The 22296-nt window shown below is 41.3% G+C and overlaps 1 protein-coding gene across 4 annotated transcripts in view; it reads right to left on the bottom strand.

The window, feature by feature from the left end:
• Positions 1-22296, bottom strand: part of myom1b (myomesin 1b) — a 187441-nt gene that overhangs the window by 21567 nt on the left and 143578 nt on the right. For 2 of the 4 annotated variants that reach the window (XM_063062401.1, XM_063062408.1), the window contains one exon: positions 22025-22240. In XM_063062401.1, coding sequence (XP_062918471.1) covers positions 22025-22240 — 216 coding nt within the window. Of the gene's footprint in view, positions 1-19170; positions 22241-22296 lie in introns of those variants that run through there. The other 2 variants (XM_063062392.1, XM_063062415.1) reach the window with 2 other exon arrangements.

Raw genomic sequence — 22296 nt, 5'->3', positions numbered from 1 at the left:
GTCAGATTCCAGTGATTTTTGAAAGATCATTTCTAATCCCGCCATAATCCCTAATGCTACCTCTTTCAGAACCCTAGGGTGCAGTTCATCTGGTCCAGGTGACTTATGTACTTATAGGTCTTTCAGCTTTCTGAGCACCTTCTCCCTTGTAATAGTAAAGGTCCCCACTTCTCTTCCTTCACACACTACAACATCTGGCACACTGCTAGTGTCTTCCACAGTGAAGACTGATGCAAAATAATCATTTAGTTCGTCTGTCAACTCCTTGTCCCTTGTTATTATTTCTCCTGCCTCATTTTCTAGCAGTCCTATATCCACTCTCATCTGTCTTTTAATTTTTACATACAGTGGCATGCAAAAGTTTGGGCACCCCATTCAAAATTTTTGTTACTGTGAATAGCTAAGCAAGTAAAAGGTGAACTGGTTTCCAAAAGGCATAAAGTTAAAGATGACACATTTCTTTACTATTTTAAGTAAAAAAGTTTGGGCACCCTGCATGACAGTACTTAGTGACATCCCCTCTGTGCCATGCAGGGTGCCCAAACGTTGCTTCGGGCCCTTTTCCTTTTTTGTTATTTTGAAACTGTAAAAGATGGAAATAAAAAAGTTTTCTTGCTTAAAATAATAAAGAAATGTGTCATCTTTAATTTTTTGCCTTTTGGAAATCAGTTCGTCTTTTACTCGCTTAGCTATTCACAGTAACAGAAATTTTGACCAGGGGTGCCCAAACATTTCCATGCCATTGTACTTGAAAAAGCTTTTACTATCCACTTTGATATTATTTGCTAGCTTGCTTTCATATTTCATCTTTTCCCTTCTAATGATCCTTTATTTTCTCTCTGTAAGTTTTTAAAAACTTCCAAATCCTCTATCTTCCCATTAATTTTTGCTTTGTTGTATGTCCTCTCTTTTGTTTTTACATTAGTTTTGACTTCCCTTGTCAGCCATGGTTGTATTATTTTGCCATTTTAGTATTTCTTCATTTTTGGAATACACATGTCCTATACCTTCCTCATTTTTACCAGAAATGCACGCCATTGCTGCTCTGCTGACATCCATGTCAGTGCCTCCTTCCAATTTACTCCTCTCTCATACCACTGTAATTTCACTTACTCCACTGAAATCAGACTTTACTTTCTCCCTATCAAATTTCAAGTTGAACTCAATCATATCGTGATCACTGGTTCCTAAAGATTCTTTTACCTTAAACTCCCTAATCTCCTCCAGTTCATTGCATTACTTCCAATCCAGTATAGCTGATCCCTTAGTAGGCTTAATGATAAACTGCTCTAAAAAGCTATCTCTTAGGCATTCAACAAACTTATTCTCTTGAGATCCATTACCAACCTGATTATTCCGATCAACCTGCATGTTAAAATCTCCCATGACTATCGTAACATTGCCCTTTTGACACGCCTTTTCTATTTTCTGTTGTAATCTGTGATCCACCTCCCAGCCATTGTTGGGAGGCCTGTATGTAAATATCATCAGGGTCCTTTTACCCTTGTAGTATCTGAACTCAACCCACAAGGATTCAACATCTTCTAATCCTATGTCACATCTTTCTACTGATTTGATGCCATTCTTTCCCAGTAGAGCCACACCACCCCCTCTGCCACCCTTCCTGTCCCTCTGATACAATGTGTAACCTTGGACATTCAGCTCCCAACTACAACCATCCTTCAGCCACGATTCAGTGATGGCCACAACATCATACCAGGCAACCTGTAAAAATGCAACAAGATCATCCACCCTATTTCTTATACTCCGTGCATTGAGATACAACACCTCGAATACTGTATTTGCTATCCTTTTTGATTTTGCATCCCTAATGTACTGATACTCACCCTGTTGGCTGTGACTAAGTCTCATCACCTGCCTGCTCTTCCTGACAGTCTGACTGCATGCTATCTTAGCTTTGTTGCCATCCATTCTATCCTGAGTCCCACCTCTCCAGTTCCCATCCCCCTGCCAAATTAGTTTAAACCCTCCCCAACAGCTCTAACAAACTTGCCTGCGAGAACATTGGTCCTCCTCGGATTTAGGTGCAACCTGTCACTTTTGAACAGGTCATACCTCCCCCAGAAGATCTCAATGATCCAATAATCTGAAGCCCTGACCCCTGCACCAGCTTCTCAGCCATACATTTACCTGTCAAATTATCCTCACTGGTGTGTGGCACAGGCAGCAATCCACAAATTACTACCCCGGGAGGTCCTGCTTCTCAGCTTTCTACCTAGCTCTCTCAAATCTCTTTTCAAGACCTCGTTGCTTTTCTTTCCTATGTCATTGGTACCAATATGTACCAAGGCACCTGGCTGCTCTCCCTCCCTCTCCAAAATGTTGTGGACGCAATCAGAGATGTCCCTGACCCTGGCACCTGGGAGGCAACATACCATCTGGGTGTCCCGTTTACGTCCACTGAATCTCCCGTCTACTCCCCTCATTATTGAGTCCCCTGTCACTACCACTCCCTTCTTCCCTCTTTTTCCCTCTGCACCACAGACTAATGCTCAGTGTCTGTAACCTGGCCACCGTGGCATTCTCCCAGGAGGTCATTCCCCACAAAAGTATCCAAAGCATAATACTTGATTATAAGGGGAATAGCCAGAGGTGTGCTCTGCTCTAACTGCCTAATCACATTTCCATTCATCCTGACAGTCACCCAGCTACCTGCCTCCTGCAACTCATCCTATTCTTGTCCTCACTGGCACTTGGCACGGCAGCAATCCAGAGATTACTACCATGGAGCTCCTGCTTTTCAACTTTCTATCTAACTCCCTAAATTCTCTCTTCAGGATCTTATTCCTTTTACTACCTATTTCAATAATCTGGTTACTGATATCCATACCTCAGCAGAGCATGTCCAAGCATGGGTCAGAGGTGAAGTCTACCTGTAAGGTGAGAGTGGTTGCCCTTGACATCAAAGCATCTTCCACTCATTGACTGAGTGGAGCATTGAAGAGCTCTGGAATTGGTTATCAAGGGAAAAACATTACAAGGGTGAAGTCAAAGACAGAAAGCCCTGCAGATGCTGGAAATAAATAAAACAGACACTGGAAGAACCTAGTGAGTCATACAGCATCTGTGGAGGCAAAGGTGCATTCAACCTTTTGGTCTGAGTCTCTGTATCAGGACTGAATGGAAAGATTACCAGTTTGAGAGAAGGTTGGGGCAAGGCTGTTGGGCAAAATGTGTAACCACGTGAAGAGGGGATGATGGGAAAATGGACCTGAGTGAGGGAGGGGGAGGGGATAGAAAAGTGAACAAAGGGAGAAAAAATCTAGATGGACAGGTGGATGTGTGTGTGTTGGAGTGGCTGGAGTGATTGGAGTAGTTGGAGTCATACCTTACACAAAGAAAGATGGTTGTAGCTGCTAGAAGTCAATCTTCCCAGCCACAGAATGAGAGCACAATGTTCATTAGCAATGTCTGCTTCTCAGCAAGTCAAGCGGTCCATGCCTGCATGCTGCAAGACTTAGACAATATTCTAATTCTCTAATGGGCTGATTAGTGGCAAGTTATTCTCATGCTACAGATGTACTGGGTAAAGATGAAATCTAAGAAGAGAGCTTCACTATCTGTCCTTACCACTGCCTTTGCATCCTTGCTATCATTATTCAGGCTGTCACCATTATCCACTATCTCAACCTGTATAGACCATTAGACATAGGAGCAGAATTAGGTCATTCAGCCTATTGAATCTGCTCCATCATTCTATCATGGCTGATTTCTTTTTGAATAGCCATATAAATACAATGGTATCAAGAACATTTCAGAGATTGGTTATTCCCGTGGTGGATGGTTCATCTCCAGACATTGCAAAGTCTTCCAGCATCTACAAAGCATAAGTCAGGAGAATGATGGAATATGCTACACTTGTCTAGATGCATACACCTCCAATAAAATTCAAGGACAACATCTGGAACAAAGCAGCCAGCGTGAATGGCTTCCTATTGGCCTCCCCGAACATTGATTTCCTACCCTGCTGTACACAGCTTAAATTATTCTAACTATCTCTGTAATGGACAATCTCTATCATCAGGAATATTAAGGTAGCAAACTCATGGAGCACTACTATTTGCATATTCCCTTCAGAGCTGTGTACCATCCCAACTTCTGAATACATTATTGTTGGATCTAAATCCCAGAATTTCACAATGAGCAGTGAAATCCAGGGATTTTTCTAACTTACCATTGCCTCCTTGTCGAGGGCATTTTGACATAAGCACTAAATATTAGCATTGCTATCTTCACCCAGATCCCTCAAAATAAATAAAACAAGATGGTACGCATTACCATCACTGTGTGCTGTGGAGGAATGTGTGAGTAGTCTGGGTGGTGAGAGCACTGCTTGATATTGAATAGTATTGACCTGCTTTAATCTTGTTGAAGCTGCATTTATGCAGATAAGTGTAGAGTATTCCATTACATTTCTGATTTGTACATTGAAGATAATGGAAAGGTTGTGAGGTCAGAAGATAAATAGGTCATTGAATACTAGGATGTTGATGGTTGGAGACTTGGAGACACATGTTCTGAATAAGTAATTGGACACATACATGTGAGAAATAAAGCTATATAAGCTTAATCTTGTTGCATTTTGTGAAGAATATATGTCCTTTGCCACATACACACTTGTTTTGTTCCTTGTCCCGAGGAAAGGACATGATATGATTGGAGGCAGTCCAAATGAGATTCAATTGCCTGGAATTCCTGGAATTGTAAGGGTAATTCTATCAAGAGAGCCTAGACAGTTTGGGTCCATGTTCCTTGAAGTTTGGAAGAATGAAGGGTGACCTTACAGACACACATAATTTCCTCAAGTTCCTTAAGATTCTCATAGTCCGGGGGGGGGGAGTAGTGGGGATAAAGTCCCACTAACTATTAAATGCTCCCAATGGCGTGCACCTCAAATAGTATCTGACAACAGCCCAGCTCCTGGCCTTCACATGTGGTTTAGTTACTAAGTCCAGCGGAACCAGTTCTGCTGACACGAGAAGGGGCAAAGGTGGGTTACTAATTCCTTAAAACCAGCGCTTCAGGCAGTAGGGGCTTGTCATCCATAGTTAGCAGCTCACCTAGGAGAAGGAAAATTCTGATTTCAAACCTCTGCTGCTTTGTGGTTATATGCACTCACTGGGAAGGCTTTGAGAGTAAACCTTGAGGAAAACTATGGAGCTGAAGTCACTAAGGCAGTCGTATGTGGAGTTCAACACTGACTGGCAACTCCTGCGATGTCACAGGTGCCGTACCAACCTCTGCTCTTCCTTTGGATTCATCAGTTGTGTGGAGAGGGACAGCCTGCTACATGAGCAACAGCTTTCTCCAAATTGTACTACCCTGGCCTGTGTACTGGTTTGCATACACAGCTAGGACGCAACATTCATGTTCAACACTGATCAATGGAGAGTCTACTAATTTCCTTAGGAGGCTGGACAGGGGAGATGTTAAGATGCTGTCATTAGTGGGAGAGCCATGAACAAGGGGAAGTATCTACAAAATAAAGAGTCATTTATTTAAAACTGAAGTGTATGGAAATTTCTTCTGTCAGAAGGTAGTAAATCTCTGGAATTCTCTTCCCTCGAGGTTGATGGAGCCCATATCACTAAATATATTTAGTTGCCCACCATCATCCATATCTAGATGGGCATAGAACTCCAGAGATTTCATCAAATATATTGGTTATGGGATCGCTTAACCCTATCTGTTGCTTTTAAGTTTACTGAGTTGGTTCTTCAAAACAACACTGGATATCTAACCAACATCTCTCTGGCCATCTTAAAGAGATTTTTCTTCATATTTCCATTTCATTAAGCTTTGCTAGTAACCTTTCTGTATATACTTGTTGAAAGCTCTCCATTCATGGTGTTTCCTTGAAGGGTCATCGATAAAACTGACAGTACTGGTGGAGAAGGTTCTTTGATTTCCATAGTCCTCAAGATTTCTTTTTATCACTTGTGATTGATACATCAGCAGAATATGTTATGGTTGGTGCAAATTGATATACAAGGTATGTTATACTCACTCCTGATTCTTAATGAATACTAAATGCTAAAACAGTTGAGAATTAATTTAAAAATATAGTTCATCACCTCTAGATGAAAAATACTCCATGGAATATGAGAGAAAAATACTCAGACTGAAAACCTGCTGCCTAATAGATTTAGCAGGATAACACAATAACCTGGGATATAATAAGAGCTGTAAGTGGGGTTCCAGTGCCTACGTCAATCCTGAACAATTCCATTGAATTCCAGTAGGCTGGGTTCAAGAGGTCTCCAGTATATCAAACCTCTCAGAGGGTCTTGCTCTGGTCATATGGGTAAAGTAGACACAACAGCAAGTCTGAGCTGACATTGTTAATTGAATTGTGAAGTTAATTAAACATACATGGAGCCACACGGACTGGCACAGAAAGAGTGTTTAACCCATTGTGGCTGTTCAGCTCTTTCATAGAGTTCTCCTCCCCACTGCACCCCAGCTCTATTTCCATTACCATGTAAATGCTTTCCTTATTGGTATATTCATTGAAAAAGAAAATTCAATGTTCCATTTTACAAAAATTACTTCTTAAAACTGTGCCATGTTTTGTAGCAGGTGCATAAGGAGAATGGCTCCTGGATTAACTTCTATTCATGCAGATATCTGCAGATTAGTTTAAAGATGAGATGACTTCTTATTTAGAGAAACCCGTTCAGTCATCACTTTCACAACATCAAATTGCTAAATAGTTTTAAATAATTGCACAAATGTTATTATTTATGCACACAAAAGTATGTCAAATATTAGGTCAGATTGAGGTTACTTGTATCTTGACTATGGTTTGGTGGGCAACGTTCTACCTTGTCTATAAATGATTTTAGACAGCCAGATCTTCTGCACGGCTAGGAGGTGGGTGATGGCAGTACTGGTGGTGATGGTAGAGGATGAGCTGTGTTGGAATTAGTAAGGAAGATGATAGGAAACACTACTGTACGCTAACCTCCCTGACTGCACCTTCATTAACACCATGACTTTGCTGGTACCAGCTCTTTATTGAAGTCACAAACACGAGGAAATCTGCAGATGCTGGAATTTCAAGCAACACACATAAAAGTTGCTGGTGAATGCAACACGCCAGGCAGCATCTCTAGGAAGAGGTACAGTCGATGTTTCAGGCCGAGACCCTTTGTCAGGACTAACTGAAAGAAGAGCGAGTAAGAGATTTGAAAGTGGGAGGGGGAGGGGGAGATCCAAAATGATAGGAGAAGACAGGAGGGGGAGGGATGGAGCCAAGAGCTGGACAGGTGATTGGCAAAAGGGATACGAGAGGATCATGGGACAGGAGGTCCGGGAAGAAAGAAAATGGGGGGGGGGGGAGGGAGCCCAGAGGATGGGCAAGGGGTATAGTGAGAGGGACAGAGGGAGAAAAAGGAGAGAGAAAGAAAGAATGTGTGTATATAAATAAATAAATAATGGATAGGGTATGAGGGGGAGGTGGGGCATTAGCGGAAGTTTGAGAAGTCAACATTCATGCCATCAGAACCATCAGGTTACAGGGAGAAGACCCTGAGGAGATGGAAAAAAAGATCATCCATGATTGAATGGTGGAGCAGATTCGATGGGCCAGATGGCCTAATTCTGCTCCTATGTCTTATGGTCTTATACAGCACATTACAGGCATTTTGGCCCACAATGTTGTGCCGACTATGCAACCTACTCTAGAAATTGCCTAGAATTACCCAACTGCATAACCTTCCATTTTTCTAAGCTCCATGTACCTATCTAAGAGTCTTTTAAAAGACTCTGTTGTATCTGCCTCCTCCACTGCCACCGGCAGTGTATTCCACACACTCACCACTCTCTGTATGAAAAACTTACCCCTAACATCTCTTCTGTACCTACTTCCAGGCACCTTAAAACTATGGCCCCTTTTGTTAGCCATTTCAGCCCTGGGAAAAAACCTCCAACTATCCACACAATCAATGCCTCTCATCATCAGATCACCTTTTCATTCTCCGTCGCTCCAAGGAGAAAAGGCAAAGTTCACTCAACCTATTCTCATAAGGCATGCTCTCCAATCCAGGCAACATCCTTGTAAATTTCCTCTGCACTCTCTCCATAGCATTCACATGCTTTCTGTAATGAGGTGACCAGAACTGAACACAGTACTCCATGTGGGGTCTGACCAATGTCTTATATAGCTGCAACATTACCTCATGGCTCTTGAACTCAATCCCACGGTTGATGAATGCCAACACACCATACGCTTTCTTAACATCACTGTCAACCTGTGCAGCAGCTTTGAGTGTCCTATGATCATTGACCCGAAGACCTCACTGATTCTCCACATTGCCAAGAGTCTTACCATTAATATTATATTCTATCTTCAAATTTGATTTACCTAAATGAACCACTTCACACTTATCTGAAGGGTTGTCAGTGGCAGTTGAACTCCATCTGCCACTTCTCAGCCCAGTTTTGCATCCAGTCGATGTCACGCTGTAACCTCTGACAACCTTCTAGACTATCCACAACACCTCCAACCTTTATGTCATCAGCAAACTTACTAACCCACTCTTCTACTTCTTTATCCAGGTCATTTATATAAATCACAAAGAGGAGGGGTCCCAGAACAGGTCCCTGCTGAACATCGCTGGTCACTGACCTCCAAGCAGAATATGAACCATCTACAACCACCCTTTGCCTTCTGTGGGCAAGCCAATTCTGGATCCACAATGGAAGGTCTCCTTGGATCCCATGCCTCCTTACTTTCTGAATGAGCCTTGCATAGGGAACCTTATCAAATGCCTTATTGAAATCTATATACACCACATTACTGATCTACCTTCATCGGTGTGTTTTGTTATATCCTCAAAGAATTCAGTCAGGCTCGTAAGGCATGACCTGCTCTTGACAAAGCCATACTGACTATCCCTAATCAGAGTATGTCTTTCCAAATGCTCATAAATCTTGCCTCTCAGGATCTTCTCTAACAACTCGCCCACCACTGAAGTAAGATTCACAGGTCTATAATTTCCTGGGTTGTCTCTACTCCCTTTCTTGAACAAGGGAATAACATTTACAATCCTCCAATCCTCTGGAACCTCTCCCATCCCTACTGATGATGCAAAGATCATTGCTGGAGGCTCAGCAATCTCCTCCCTTACTTCCCACAGTAGCCTGGGGTAAATCTTGTCCAGTCCCAGTGAATTATCTAACTTAATGCTTTTCAAAAGTTCCAACACATCCTCTTTCCCAATGTCTATATGCTCAAGCGTTTCAGTCTGCTGTAAGTCATCCCCACAATTGCCAAGGTTCTTTCCCCCGATGAATACTGAAGCGAAGTATTCATCAAGTACCTCCGCTACCTCCTCTGACTCCATGCATGTGTTTACACTATTGCACCTTATTGGTCCTATTCTCACATGGTTCATCCTCTTGCTCTTCACATTTGCCCTGGGGTTTTCTTTAATCCTGCTAGCCAAGGCCTTCTCATGGCCCCTTCTCGCTCTCCTAATTTCTTTCTGAAGTTCCTTCCTGGCAACCTTGTAATTTTCTAGAGCTCTAACAGTACCTAGTTTCTTGAAGCTTTTGTAAGCTTTTCTTCTTAACGAGATTTTCCACATCCTTTGAATATAGAACAGAGAATAGTACAGCACAGTACAGGCCCTTCGGCCCACAATGTTGTGTCAACCCTCAAACCCTGCCTCCCATATAAGCCCCCACCTTAAATTCCTCCATATACCTGTCTAGTAGTCTCTTATACCTCACTAGTGTATCTGCCTCCACCACTGACTCAGGCAGTGCATTCCACGCACCAACCACTCTCTGAGTAAAAAACCTTCCTCCAATATCCCACTTGAACTTCCCACCCCTTACCTTAAAGCCATGTCCTCTTGTATTGAGCAGTGGTGCCCTGGGGAAGAGGTGCTGGCTATCCACTCTATCTATTCCTCTTATTATCTTGTACACCTCTATCATGTCTCCTCTCATCCTCCTTCTCTCCAAAGAGTAAAGCCCTAGCTCCCTTAATCTCTGATCATAATGCACATTTTCTAAACCAGGCAGCATCCTGGTAAATCTCCTCTGTACCCTTTCCAATGCTTTCATATCCTTCCTATAATGAGTTGACCAGAACTGGACACAGTACTCCAAGTGTGGCATAACCAGAGTTTTATAGAGCTGCATCATTACATAGTGACTCTTAAACTCTATCCCTCGACTTATGAAAGCTAACACCCCATAAGCTTTCTTAACTACCCTATCCACCTGTGAGGCACCTTTCAACGATCTGTGGACATGTACCCTGAGATCCCTCTGCTCCTCCACGCTACCAAGTATCCTGCCATTTACTTTGTACCCTGCCTTGGAGTTTGTCCTTCCAAAGTGTACCACCTCACACTTCTCTGAGTTGAACTCCATCTGCCACTTCTCAGCCCTCTCCTGCATCCTATCAATGTCTCTCTGCAATCTTTGACAATCCTCTACACTATCTACAACACCACCAACCTTTGTGTCGTCTGCAAACTTGCCAACCTACCCTTCTACCCCGACATCCAGGTCGTTAATAAAAATCACGAAAAGTAGAGGTCCCAGAACAAATCATTGTGGGACACCACTAGTCACAATCCACCAATCTGAATGTACTCCCTCCACCACCACCTTCTGCCTTCTGCAGGCAAGTCAATTCTGAATCCATCTGGCCAAACTTCTCTGGATCCCATGCCTTCTAACTTTCTGAATAAGCCTACCGTGTGGAACCTTGTCAAATGCCTTACTAAAATCCATATAGATCACGTCCACTGCACTACCCTCATCTATATGCCTGGTCACCTCCTCAAAGAGCTCTATCAGGCTAGTTAGACACGATCTGCCCTTCACAAAGCCATGCTGACTGTCCCTGATCAGACCATGATTCTCTAAATGCCTATAGATCCTATCTCTAAGAATCTTTTCCAACAGCCTTCCCACCACAGACGTAAGGCTCACTGGTCTATAATTACCCAGACTATCCCTACTACCTTTTTTGAACAAGGGGACAACATTCGCCTCCCTCCAATCCTCCGGTACCATTCCCGTGGACAACGAGGACATAAAGATCCTAGCCAGAGGCTCAGCAATCTCTTCTCTCACCTCGTGGAGCAGCCTGGGAAATATTCCGTCAGGCCCCGGGGACTTATCTGTCCTAATGTATTTTAACAACTCCAACACCTCCTCTCCCTTAATGTCAACATGCTCCAGAACATCAAACTCACTCATATTGTCCTCACCATCATCAAGTTCCCTCTCATTGGTGAATACCAAAGAGAGGTATTCATTGAGGACCTCGATCACTTCCACAGCCTCCAGGCACATCTTCCCACCTTTATCTCTAATCGGTCCTACCTTCACTCCTGTCATCCTTTTGTTCTTCACATAATTGAAGAGTGCCTTGGGGTTTTCCTCTACCCTACTCGCCAAGGCCTTCTCATGACCTCTTCTTGCTCTTCTCAACCCCTTCTTAAGCTCCTTTCTTGCTTCCCTATATTCCTCAATAGACCTATCTGATCCTAGCTTCCTAAACCTCATGTATGCTGCCTTCTTCTACCTGACTAGATTTGCCACCTCATTGGTCACCCATGGTTCCTTCACCCTACTATTCTTTATCTTCCTCACTGGGACAAATTTATCCCTAACATCCCGCAAGAGATCTCTAAACATCGACCACATGTCCATAGTACATTTCCCTGCAAAAACATCATCCCAGTTCACACCCGCAAGTTCTAGCCTTATAGCCTCATAATTTGCCTTTCCCCAATTAAAAAGTTTCCTGTCCTCTCTGATTCCATTCTTTTCCATGTTAATGCTAAAGGCCAGGGAGCGGTGGTCACTGTCCCCCAGATGCTCACCCACTGAGAGATCTGTGACCTGACCCGATTCATTACCTAGTACTAGATCTAGTATGGCATTCCCCTGGTCGGTCTGTCCACATACTGTGACAGGAATCCATCCTGGACAAACTTAACAAACTCTGCCCCATCTAAACCCTTGGAACTAATCAGGTGCCAATCAATATTAGGGAAGTTAAAGTCACCCATGATAACAACCCGTTAATTTTGCACCTTTCCAAAATCTGCCTCCCAATCTGCTCCTTTGTATCTCTGCTGCTACCAGGGGGCCTATAGAATACCCCCAATAGAGTAACTGCTCCCTTCCTGTTCCTGACTTCCACCCATATTGACTCAAAAGAGGATCCTACTACATTACCCACCCTTTCTGTAGCTGTAATAGTATCCTTGACCAGTAATACCACCCCTCCTCCCCTTTTTCCACCCTCTCTATCCCTTTTAAAGCACTGAAATCCAGGCATATTGAGAATCCATTCCTGCCCTGGTGCCAGCCAAGTCTCTGTAATGGCCACTACGTCATAGTTCCATATATGTATCCAAGCTCTCAGTTCATCACCTTTGTTCCTGATGCTTCTTGCATTGAGGTACACACATTTCAGCCCTTCTACCTTACTGTCTTTACACCGTTTATTCTGCTTCTCTTTCCTCAAAGCTTCTCTGTATGTTAGATCTGGCTTTACTCCATGCACTTCTTTCACTGTTCTATCGCTCTGGGTCCCATCCCCCTCGCAAATTAGTTTAAACCCTCCCGAACCATGCTAGCAAACCTACCTGCAAGGATATTGCTCCCCCTCGAGTTCAGGTGCAACCCTTCCAATCTGTACAGGTCCCACCTTCCCCAGAAGAGATCCCAATGATCTAAAAATCTAAAACCCTGCTCCCTGCACCAACTCCTCAGCCACGTATTCAACTGCCATCTCCTCCATTCTTACCATCACTGTCATGTAGCACTGGCAGCAATCCTGAGAATGCCACCCTTGAGGTCCTGTTCTTCAGTCTTCTGCCTAGTTCCCAAAACTCACACTTCAGTACCTCATCCCTCTTCCTGCCTATGTCGTTGGTGCCAACATGTATCACGACTTCTGGTTGCTTTCTCTCTCGTACCAGGATGTCGTGCACCCGGTCAGAGACATCCCGGACCCTGGCACCCGGGAGGCAACAAACCATGCGGTTTGTACACCATGGTTCTTTTATCGTACCATCCTTTCCCTAAATGTATAGGAAACAGGGAGCAAATAAGGTGCTTGAGGAGTTTCAAAAGTGCAAAAAAATACTTAAGAAAGAAATCAGGAGGGCTAAAAGAAGACGTTAGGTTGCTTTGGCAGTCAAGGTGAAGGATTGGTCCTCTTGACGATCAGAGTGCTCGGCTATGTATGGAACCAAAACAAATGGGGGAGATCTTAAATGGGTTTTTTGTGTCTGTATTACTAAGGAAACTGGCATGGAGTCAATGGAAATAAGGCAAACAAGTAGTGAGGTCATGGAACCTGTACCGATTGAGGAGGAGGAGGTGCTTGCTATCTTGAGGCAAATCAGAGTAGATAAATCCTCAGGACCTAACAGGGTATTTCCTCGGACCTTGAAGGAGACTAGTGTTGAAATTGCAGGAGCCCTGGCAGATATATTTTAAAATGTCGGTATCTACGGGTGAGGTGCCGGAGGACTGGAGGATAGCTTATGTTGTTCTGTTGTTTAAAAAAGGCTGTAAAAGTAATCCGGGAAATTATAAACCGGTAAGTTTGACGCCGGTAGTAGGTAAGTTATTGGAAGGAGTACTAAGAGATAGGATCTACAAGTATTTGGATCTTATTAGGGAGAGTCAACATGGGTATGTGCGTGGTAGGTCATGTTTGACCAATCTATTAGAGTATTTCCAAGGAGGTTACCAGGAAAGTGGATGAAGGGAAGGCAGTGGATGTTGTCTACATGGACTTCAGTAGGGCCTTTGACAAGGTCCTGCATGGGATGTTATTTAGGAAGATTCAGTCGCCAGGTATACATGGAGAGGTAGTAAGTTGGATTAGACATTGGCTCAGTGGAAGAAGCCAGAGAGTGGTAGTGGAGGATTGCTTCTCTGAGTGGAGGCCTGTGACTAGTGGTGTGCCACAGGGATCAGTGCTGGGTCTATTGTTATTTGTCATCTATATCAATGATCTGGATGATAGTGCAGTAAGTTGGATCAGCAAATTTGCTGATGCTACAAAGACTGGAGGTGTAGTGGACAGTGAGAAAAATTTTCAAAGCTTGCAGAGGGATTTGGACCGGCTGGAAAAATGGGCTGAAAAATGGCAGATGGAGATTAATACAGACAAGTGTGAGGTATTGCACCTTGAAAGGACAAATCAAGGTAGAACATACAAGGTAAATGGTAGGGCACTGAGGAGTGCAGTAGAACAGAGGGATCTGGGAATACAGATACAAAATTCCCTAAAGGTGGTGTCACAGGTAGATAGGGTCGTAAAGAGAGCTTTTGGTACATTGGCATTCATAAATCAAAGCATTGAGTACGGTATAAGAGTTGGAATGTTATGGTGAGGTTGTATAAGGCATTGGTGAGGCCGAATTTAGAGTATTGTGTACAGTTTTGGTCACCAAATTACAGGAAGGATATAAATAAGGTTGAAAGAGTGCAGAGAAGGTTTACAAGGATGTTGCTGGGACTTGAGAAACTGAGTTACAGAGAAAGGTTGAATAGGTCAGGACTTTATTCCCTGGAGCGTAGAAGAATGAGGGGAGATTTGAAGGAGGTATATAAAATTATGGTGGGTATAGATAGAGTGAATGCAAGCAGGCTTTTTCCACTGAGGCTAGGGGAGAAAAAAAAAACAGAGGACACGGTTTAAGGGTGAAGGGGGAAAAGTTTAAAGGGAACATTAGGGAGAGCTTCTTCGCACAGAGAGTGGTGGGAGTGTGGACTGAGCTGCCAGATGAAGTTGTAAGTGCGAGCTCACTTTTAACATTTAAGAATAAATTGGACAGATACATGGATGGGAGGTGTATGGAGGGATATGGTCCAGGTGTAGGTCAGTGGGACTAGGCAGAAGAATGGTTCAGCACAGCCAAGAAGGGCCAAAAGGCCTGTTTTTGTGCTGTAATGTTCTATGATCCTATGGTTCTAAATGAAGACACCAGATTGCTAAATTTGCTGATGATAAAGACATGTGCGGAAGTTCATTAAAAAGAGGAATTAAGTGATCCACATGGGGATATGGATAAGTTAAGTGAATGGGTAAATAATTGGCATCTGGGATGTAAAGTACCAAATTGTGAAATGAACTATTTTGGCATGAAATATAAAAGTGCTCATGATTCAAATGATGAAAGAGCATGAAATTCTGAGATACCAAGAAATCTGTGTGTCTGAGGTATGATTTGACAAATTTAATTAGGATAGTTAATAGAGCAGTGGATGTATTGATTATAAAAGTGAGGAGGTTATGCTTCAGCTCTATAGGACCATGGGGACACAATATCTAGAGTACCACTGTATTGGTCTGATTTAAGAAAGGATAATTATGCAATTGGAAGTAATTCAGAAGAAGTTTACTACACTAGTTCCTGGAGCAGTTATGCTTTTATAAAGTTTTAACTGTGTTTATATTCGTTAGTGTTTAGAAGAGTATAAGGAAACATAAAATCCTAAGGGGTCTGGACAGGGTAGATGTGCAGGGGGTTGTTTCATCTTTCGTTAGTGTTTAGAAGAGTATAAGGAAACATAAAATCCTAAGGGGTCTGGACAGGGTAGATGTGCAGGGGGTTGTTTCATCTTGTGCAAGAATCTAGAAGGGCATTGTGTGATATGTTTTCTTTCAACAGGTTGTGAGCTTTTACAACTCTCTTCCATCGCCATTGGAAGGAAATACATAAACAAGGCTATGAGAGTTTAGCACAGGTACAGTAGGTGAAAATGTGGAGTTGAGAATACAAACATTAGTCAAGATCATATTAAATGGGGAGGAGACTTGAAGCGATGACTGAACATTTCTTACATTTGATTAATTGCACTACACTTCAGCTTTCCAAGCATGTTCATCTCTCAGAATGCTTTGGTTCACTTAATATTCAGTATGAGCAGTATTGTGCTTGCTTATGAATGGGTCAGATATTCTCCTAATCTATCTGGATGCATCACAACTTGGTATGGCAACTGCTCTGCCAAGACCACAAAAAATTGCAAACATTGTGAATGCAACCCAATCTATCATGCAAATTAGCCTCCCTCCCATTAACCCTGTCTACACCTGCTGCATCAGGAAAGCAGCCAACATAAAGAGTCCACCCACCTTGGACATTCTATCTTCTCTCCTCTCCTGTCATGTAACACACACAAAAGCCAGAAATCTTGTAAAACCAGACTCCAGAACTGCCTCTATCCCACTATTATCAGACTCCTGAATGGACCTCTCATAAGCTGTAGATGAATTCTCGATCTCCTAATCTACCTCTTCAGGGCTATTGAAGCAAATTTGTCTGCTTGCACTGCACTTCTTCTGTAGCTAAAACATGATATTCTGCACTCTATTTTCTTATAACTATCATAATATACTTGTGTATGGCATGATCTGCATGGACGGTGAACAAAGTTTTTCATTGTATGAAATATTTCAAACGTCATTAGAAACAGGGATGGTGCTGGAGGATTGGTGTATTGCTCATGTTGTTCCATTGTTTAAAAAGGGTTCTAAGAGTAAACCTAGCAATTATCAGCCTGTGAGTTAGACATCAGTGGTGGGTAAATTGATGGAAAGCATTCTTAGAGATGGTATATATAATTATCTGGATAGACAGGGTCTGATTAGGAACAGTCAACATGGATTTGTGTGTGGAAGGTCATGTTTGACAAATCTTATTGAAGTTTTTGAAGAGGTTACTAGGAAAGTTGATGAGGATAAAGCGGTGGACGTTGTCTATATGGACGTCAGTAAGGCCTTTGACAAGGTTTCACATGGAAGGTTAGCTAGGAAGGTTCAATCATTAGGTACTAATATTGAAGTAGTAAAATAGATTCAGCAGTGGTTGGATGGGAGACGCCAGAGAGTAGTGGTGGATAACTGTTTGTCAGATTGGAGGCCAGTGACTAGTGGTGTGCCTCAGGGATCTGTACTGGGTTCAATGTTGTTTGTCATATACATTAATGATCTGGATGATGGGGTGGTAAATTGAATTAGTAAGCATACAGATGATACTAAGATAGGTGGCGTTGTGGATAATGAAGTAGGTTTTCAAAGCTTGCAGAGAGATTTAGGCCAGTTAGAAGAGTGGGCTGAAAGATGGCAGATGGAGTTTAATGCTGATAAATGTGAGGTGCTACATTTTGGTAGGACTAATCAAAATAGGACAAACATGGTAAATGGTAGGGCATTGAAGAATGCAGTAGAACAGAGGGATCTAGGAATAATGGTGCATAGTTCCCGGAGGGCGGAATCTCATGTGGATAGGGTGGTGAGGAAAGCTTTTGGTATGCTGGCCTTTATAAATCAGAGCATTGAGTATAGGAGTTGGAATGTAATGTTAAAATTGTACAAGGCATTGGTATTGTGTACAGTTCTGGTCACCGAATTATAGGAAAGATGTTAACAAAATAGAGAGAATACAGAGAAGATTTACTAGAATGTTATCTGGGTTTCAACACCTAAGTTACAGAGAAAGTTGGGTCTTCATTCTTTGGAGCGTAGAAGGTTGAGGAGGGACTTAATAGAGGTATTTAAAATTATGAGGGGGATAGATAGAGTTGACGTGGATAGTTTTTTTCCATTGAGAGTAGGGGAGATTCAAACAAAAGGACATGAGTTGAGTGTTGGGGGGGAAAGATTTAGGGGTAACATGAGGAGGATCTTCTTTGCTCAGAGAGTGGTAGCTGTGTGGAACGAGCTTCCAGCAGAAGTGGTAGAGGCAGGTTTGATATTGTCATTTAAAGTAAAATTGGATGGCTATATGGACAGGAAAAGAATGGAGGGTTATGGGCTGAGTGCAGGTCGGTGGGACTAGGTGAGAGTAAGCATTCGGCATGGACTAGAAGGGCCGAGATGGCTTGTTTCCATGCTGTAATTGTTATATGGTTATATGATTATATAGTATCTTTTTATGTGTGACAACAGTAAACCAATAATAAAACATTCTAATGAACAAGCGCTGTATAAGAGTTCCCACTTTGATAGGGATTAAATAAATCTACTTTCTCACATAAAAATATTAAGTGACCAAACGACTCCATTCAATTGACTTAAGCCCATAGCTCTAAGTTAATTTGGTTGACATCCAATATGAGGAGCTTTGGCTGCTCTGTGAACAGATGGCTTGGCAAAATTGTGGATACGAAGTGTGTTGCACTGTATGGAATGTTAGATAATGATTTCCACAGTCTAAAATACTCTGGAGAATTTACTGCTCCTGCCAAATTATCTGCTGTCATGGACTTTTGCTGATACCATGCAATGGAATTGTTGAAGTGAGAAGAATGTTTTGAAATAAGTTTTGAACAGTTTAGTGAGCAAAATGTGTTGCTATACTTCAGATCCCAAAGGTCTTTATCTGGGGACTCTTCAGCAGTATAATACACTCACTGCCTGCCTTAGCAGTTACTCATCATAGAACGTATTTCCTCCTGAGTAATCTAATATTTCACTTGAAGGCTGTATTAAGTATAAATTTGGCAGCTTTTTCTGCAAATGTTCAGCAAAGTGTAATGTTATTTAGATGTGTCTTTAAATAAGTTGAACTGCTGAACATTTAAGCGATTCAAAAAAGGCATGTCATCATTTTGTGGCCTATATAAAATGTAAGTGAATTCCAACTACTGCTAAATATGCGTGTGCGTCCTTAACTCCTGGTGGAGTTGTCGGGGCATCGTCATGACAAGCTTTTTTCGGTATGCTCATCGTACGGCAGGTCTTGGGCATCTGAAACCTGGCAGAGCCCATCCCTCTCCAGGTGTTTTTTTTTAACGAGATCAAGTCGTTAGCTCGACACTCATCCCAGGCACGGTTGATTCAGCAACAAGCAATAAGCTGATTCAGCAACAAGCAAGGATTGCATTATGAAGACAGAGGTGTGGCCTGTGCTGTGTGACATGAGAGTAAATGATTGGACTATTTCATGTTTCCCACAACTATATCACCTGGGAATACTTATTGCTCATATATAAAGGGTGGTTTCTCATGCAAGAATGACCTACAAAAATAGATAAAGATAACTAGGCAATTCATTTGACTAAAATCCACAAATGCCTTCTGTATCCATTTGTCTATATGATATTTCCAGTATTTTAATCTTTTATTAAAAAAATACTGTAAGGAAACTGATGGTGTACATAATGAACTTTGTTATCACATCCTCCTTCATTTCAGATATGCATTAGTGAAGAAAACCTGAGCATTCTCTATATCCCTCCGCATATTTTTATCCACAGATCTTCTAGGAAAATGTGGATTGATGCTCAAAAATCATCCACAAACATCAACGGTAAACAACTAAAAACATGAAACTGCAATAGGTATTACAGAGAGAAAATGCTGGAAATACGCTCTCAGGCCATTGTATTTTCATCAGAAACTTGTAAAAGGACATTGACCTTAAATGTCTGCTCCTTGACTTGCTGCTTCCATCATTTTGTTTTTTTTTTCTGATTTCTAGCATTTGCAGTATTTTTCTTTTAAATTATAACAGGAAAACGTAATGTGAATGCTAAGCCAGATTTAATGGCACTCTATACCTCACTTTCAATCAAAAATAGCTTTATTGGAGAGCGTTATGAGGGTCAAAGTGTGTCAGTGACACAAAGTGGGGGATAGAGGCCTAATGCAGGCAAATCAGATTAGCATAGATATGAATCATTGTCAACATGGAAGAGGTGGGCTGATGGGGCCCATTTCTATGCTCTGTGATTCTATGAAAAATGCTAGCCATGCAACTTGATGACTGTTTAGTGAGGTAAACAAACATTTCCAATCCGCTGACCTTAAATTATGAAACTTAAAAGTAGATACAGTGAGAAATAAATGAAGAGAATAGAACACCGTGAAAGGAAGACTATGAAAGGTAAATAAGGAAACGTAAAATGTTATGATTTACAGTAATGAGGTTTTATAGTTTAATTTTCATTTCTGGGTTTCTGAAATCCAGCAGAATGTCAGGAATATAAATTATATTAACAGGGGTCCTTATGACATGAAACAAGAGCCCTAAATGATCATAGTCAGACTGAACTGTGATTAAAAGCAATTTGTTGATACTCACAGAGAGATTGACAGCAAGCTTCTGATTTTGCAAAGCTAGCCACAAATTGTCCGGCAATTTGCAATTCATCATCTGTCTCTACTTATGTTTAGGATTTTTATGCAACAATAAAGGTTTGCAGAAAAAGTCATGCAACTTCTGGGCTATATGCCAGACCTTGAACTAATCATGATTTTTCAAGTCTTTGGCTCCATAATTATTGCAATCTTGCCTCATTTTCATAACTTAAATTCACTAAGATGAAACAGTATAGATTCTGTTTGGTATGATAATTACACCTCAATGTAAGTCTGATTTTATGTAATCCTATATAACCTTGTAGGTATTGTGTAAATAATACCTGTAGAAGTTGTATTTGATTTACTTTTCATTCATGCTTATCACGATGGATCCACTAATTTACAAACGTTTTAAATCAAAGCTCCATCTCTGCTTGTTGCATTAATTATTTTTTCTGAATCTTGTCAATAACTACTTTCAACATCCTGCCCTTACTGTTTTTTCAATAATATGTGAATTGAAGTTTTGTCCCATTACCAAATTAAAACACTGTATATGCGCATTTAAGCAAATCTTAACTGTTTGAGTTTCTTAATCCACGCAAGAGAGTTTAGTAAGGTTCTCAGGTTAAGAGGCACCCCTCTTTCATGTGAAAATTAATGTTTATTTTTGTGTTGAGTGTGGTGTTAGTAACATCTTTAACATCAAATGATGAGTTAATATTTCAGTGCTCCCTTGAACGGTAAATTAATTGCCAATTTAGCACAAAGACACACTATATTCTGTATGTGCAGTGCCTCACTAAATTGCATGAAATCATTGACTGATCAGTTAGATTACTGAGTGTATTCATACAAAGAATTATTATTGGCAAACCGGTGTTTATCTATTTCAGTTAGAATCTATTGATGCTCCCATACTGCACATTTGAAAATTACAGCATCCCTATTAGGAAGTGACATAGAGCTTTTACGGATAACAGGAATCCATCAACACTTTTGAATCTCTATCACTGAGTTTTATGAGTTGTTCTCTTTGGAAAGTTACATGCAGTTTGTTGTAATAGGCTAGTTTTATCCTGTGGGTAAGCTATTTCCAGAAACTAATTCAGCATCTGGAGCTCAAGCATGCAAACAGAGAAAAACCTATAAATCCATTAATGAGGGCAGCATAAAGTTTGACTAATGAGTGTCTTCAACATGTAAAATTGCTGTTGTTCATGCAAATCCTATTCCATGACAGTACTACAAAAGAGGAATAAGTATAATCCTCATCATTGAATGGTAACCATGTACAATTCACTGCAGTATCAATCTTGCAACGTAAGGAACAAATTTAACGTCAATAATTTTCAATTTGAATACGATTTTGAATGGATTAAGTTATATTGGACAAGGGATACTGCAACCTTTAGCACAGCATGGGAGCCAATGAACCAGGAAGTTGTGAACTATTGTGATAATATTCCACAAAAGAAGACACAGTGCAAAATAAGTGGAGGTAGGTGTGAAGGATTTGTGCACCATTTATTAGTGAATTGTTCTGGGATTTTAATCATTACAACATTGTCATCATTTGGTGTTCACATTGATATTTGGGACACAAAAAACAGTTGCTAAAAAACTATCTTATGGAATTCTACTTCTCTAACTCAATTTTTCAGATGCACTCAGTGACTAGTAGACTTGCTGTAAGTCTATAAAATTGCTTCTTGAAAGTCATTCCTCCAGTCTCACCAAGTGACAAACTAACCTCCATGTCAAAACTTACACACTGCTGATAATATGTTAGCTTCAGCTTGTTTGTTTTCTTTTATCTTCCTCAATACAACTGCCTCACTTTTTCTTTGGTGCTTTTTCCTTTTGTGCTTTTTCCTTTTCAATTTGCTCCTCTTCCTCAGGTATGAAAACACTTACTGTAAAATCGCCTGTCTCAGTGCCATATTTGTTTTTCACAAGGATGCTATATCTGCCAGAGTCTGTGGTCCTGACATCGGTGATGATGAAGGAAGCAAATTTTCCAGATTCAAACTTCAGTATCAGATGAGCATCTCCTAACAGTTCCCTTTCATTCTTCAACCAGGAAACCGAAGGAACAGGTTCTCCCCAGACATTACAAGTAAGGTTAAGTGACTGAAAAGATATTAAAAATAGTAATACACAATGATTCTCTCAACAAATGTCAAAAG

The sequence above is a fragment of the Mobula hypostoma genome, chromosome 1 (assembly GCF_963921235.1).
Source record: "Mobula hypostoma chromosome 1, sMobHyp1.1, whole genome shotgun sequence".
NCBI lineage: Eukaryota > Metazoa > Chordata > Chondrichthyes > Myliobatiformes > Myliobatidae > Mobula > Mobula hypostoma.
This window is presented reverse-complemented; position numbering and strand designations above follow the sequence as displayed.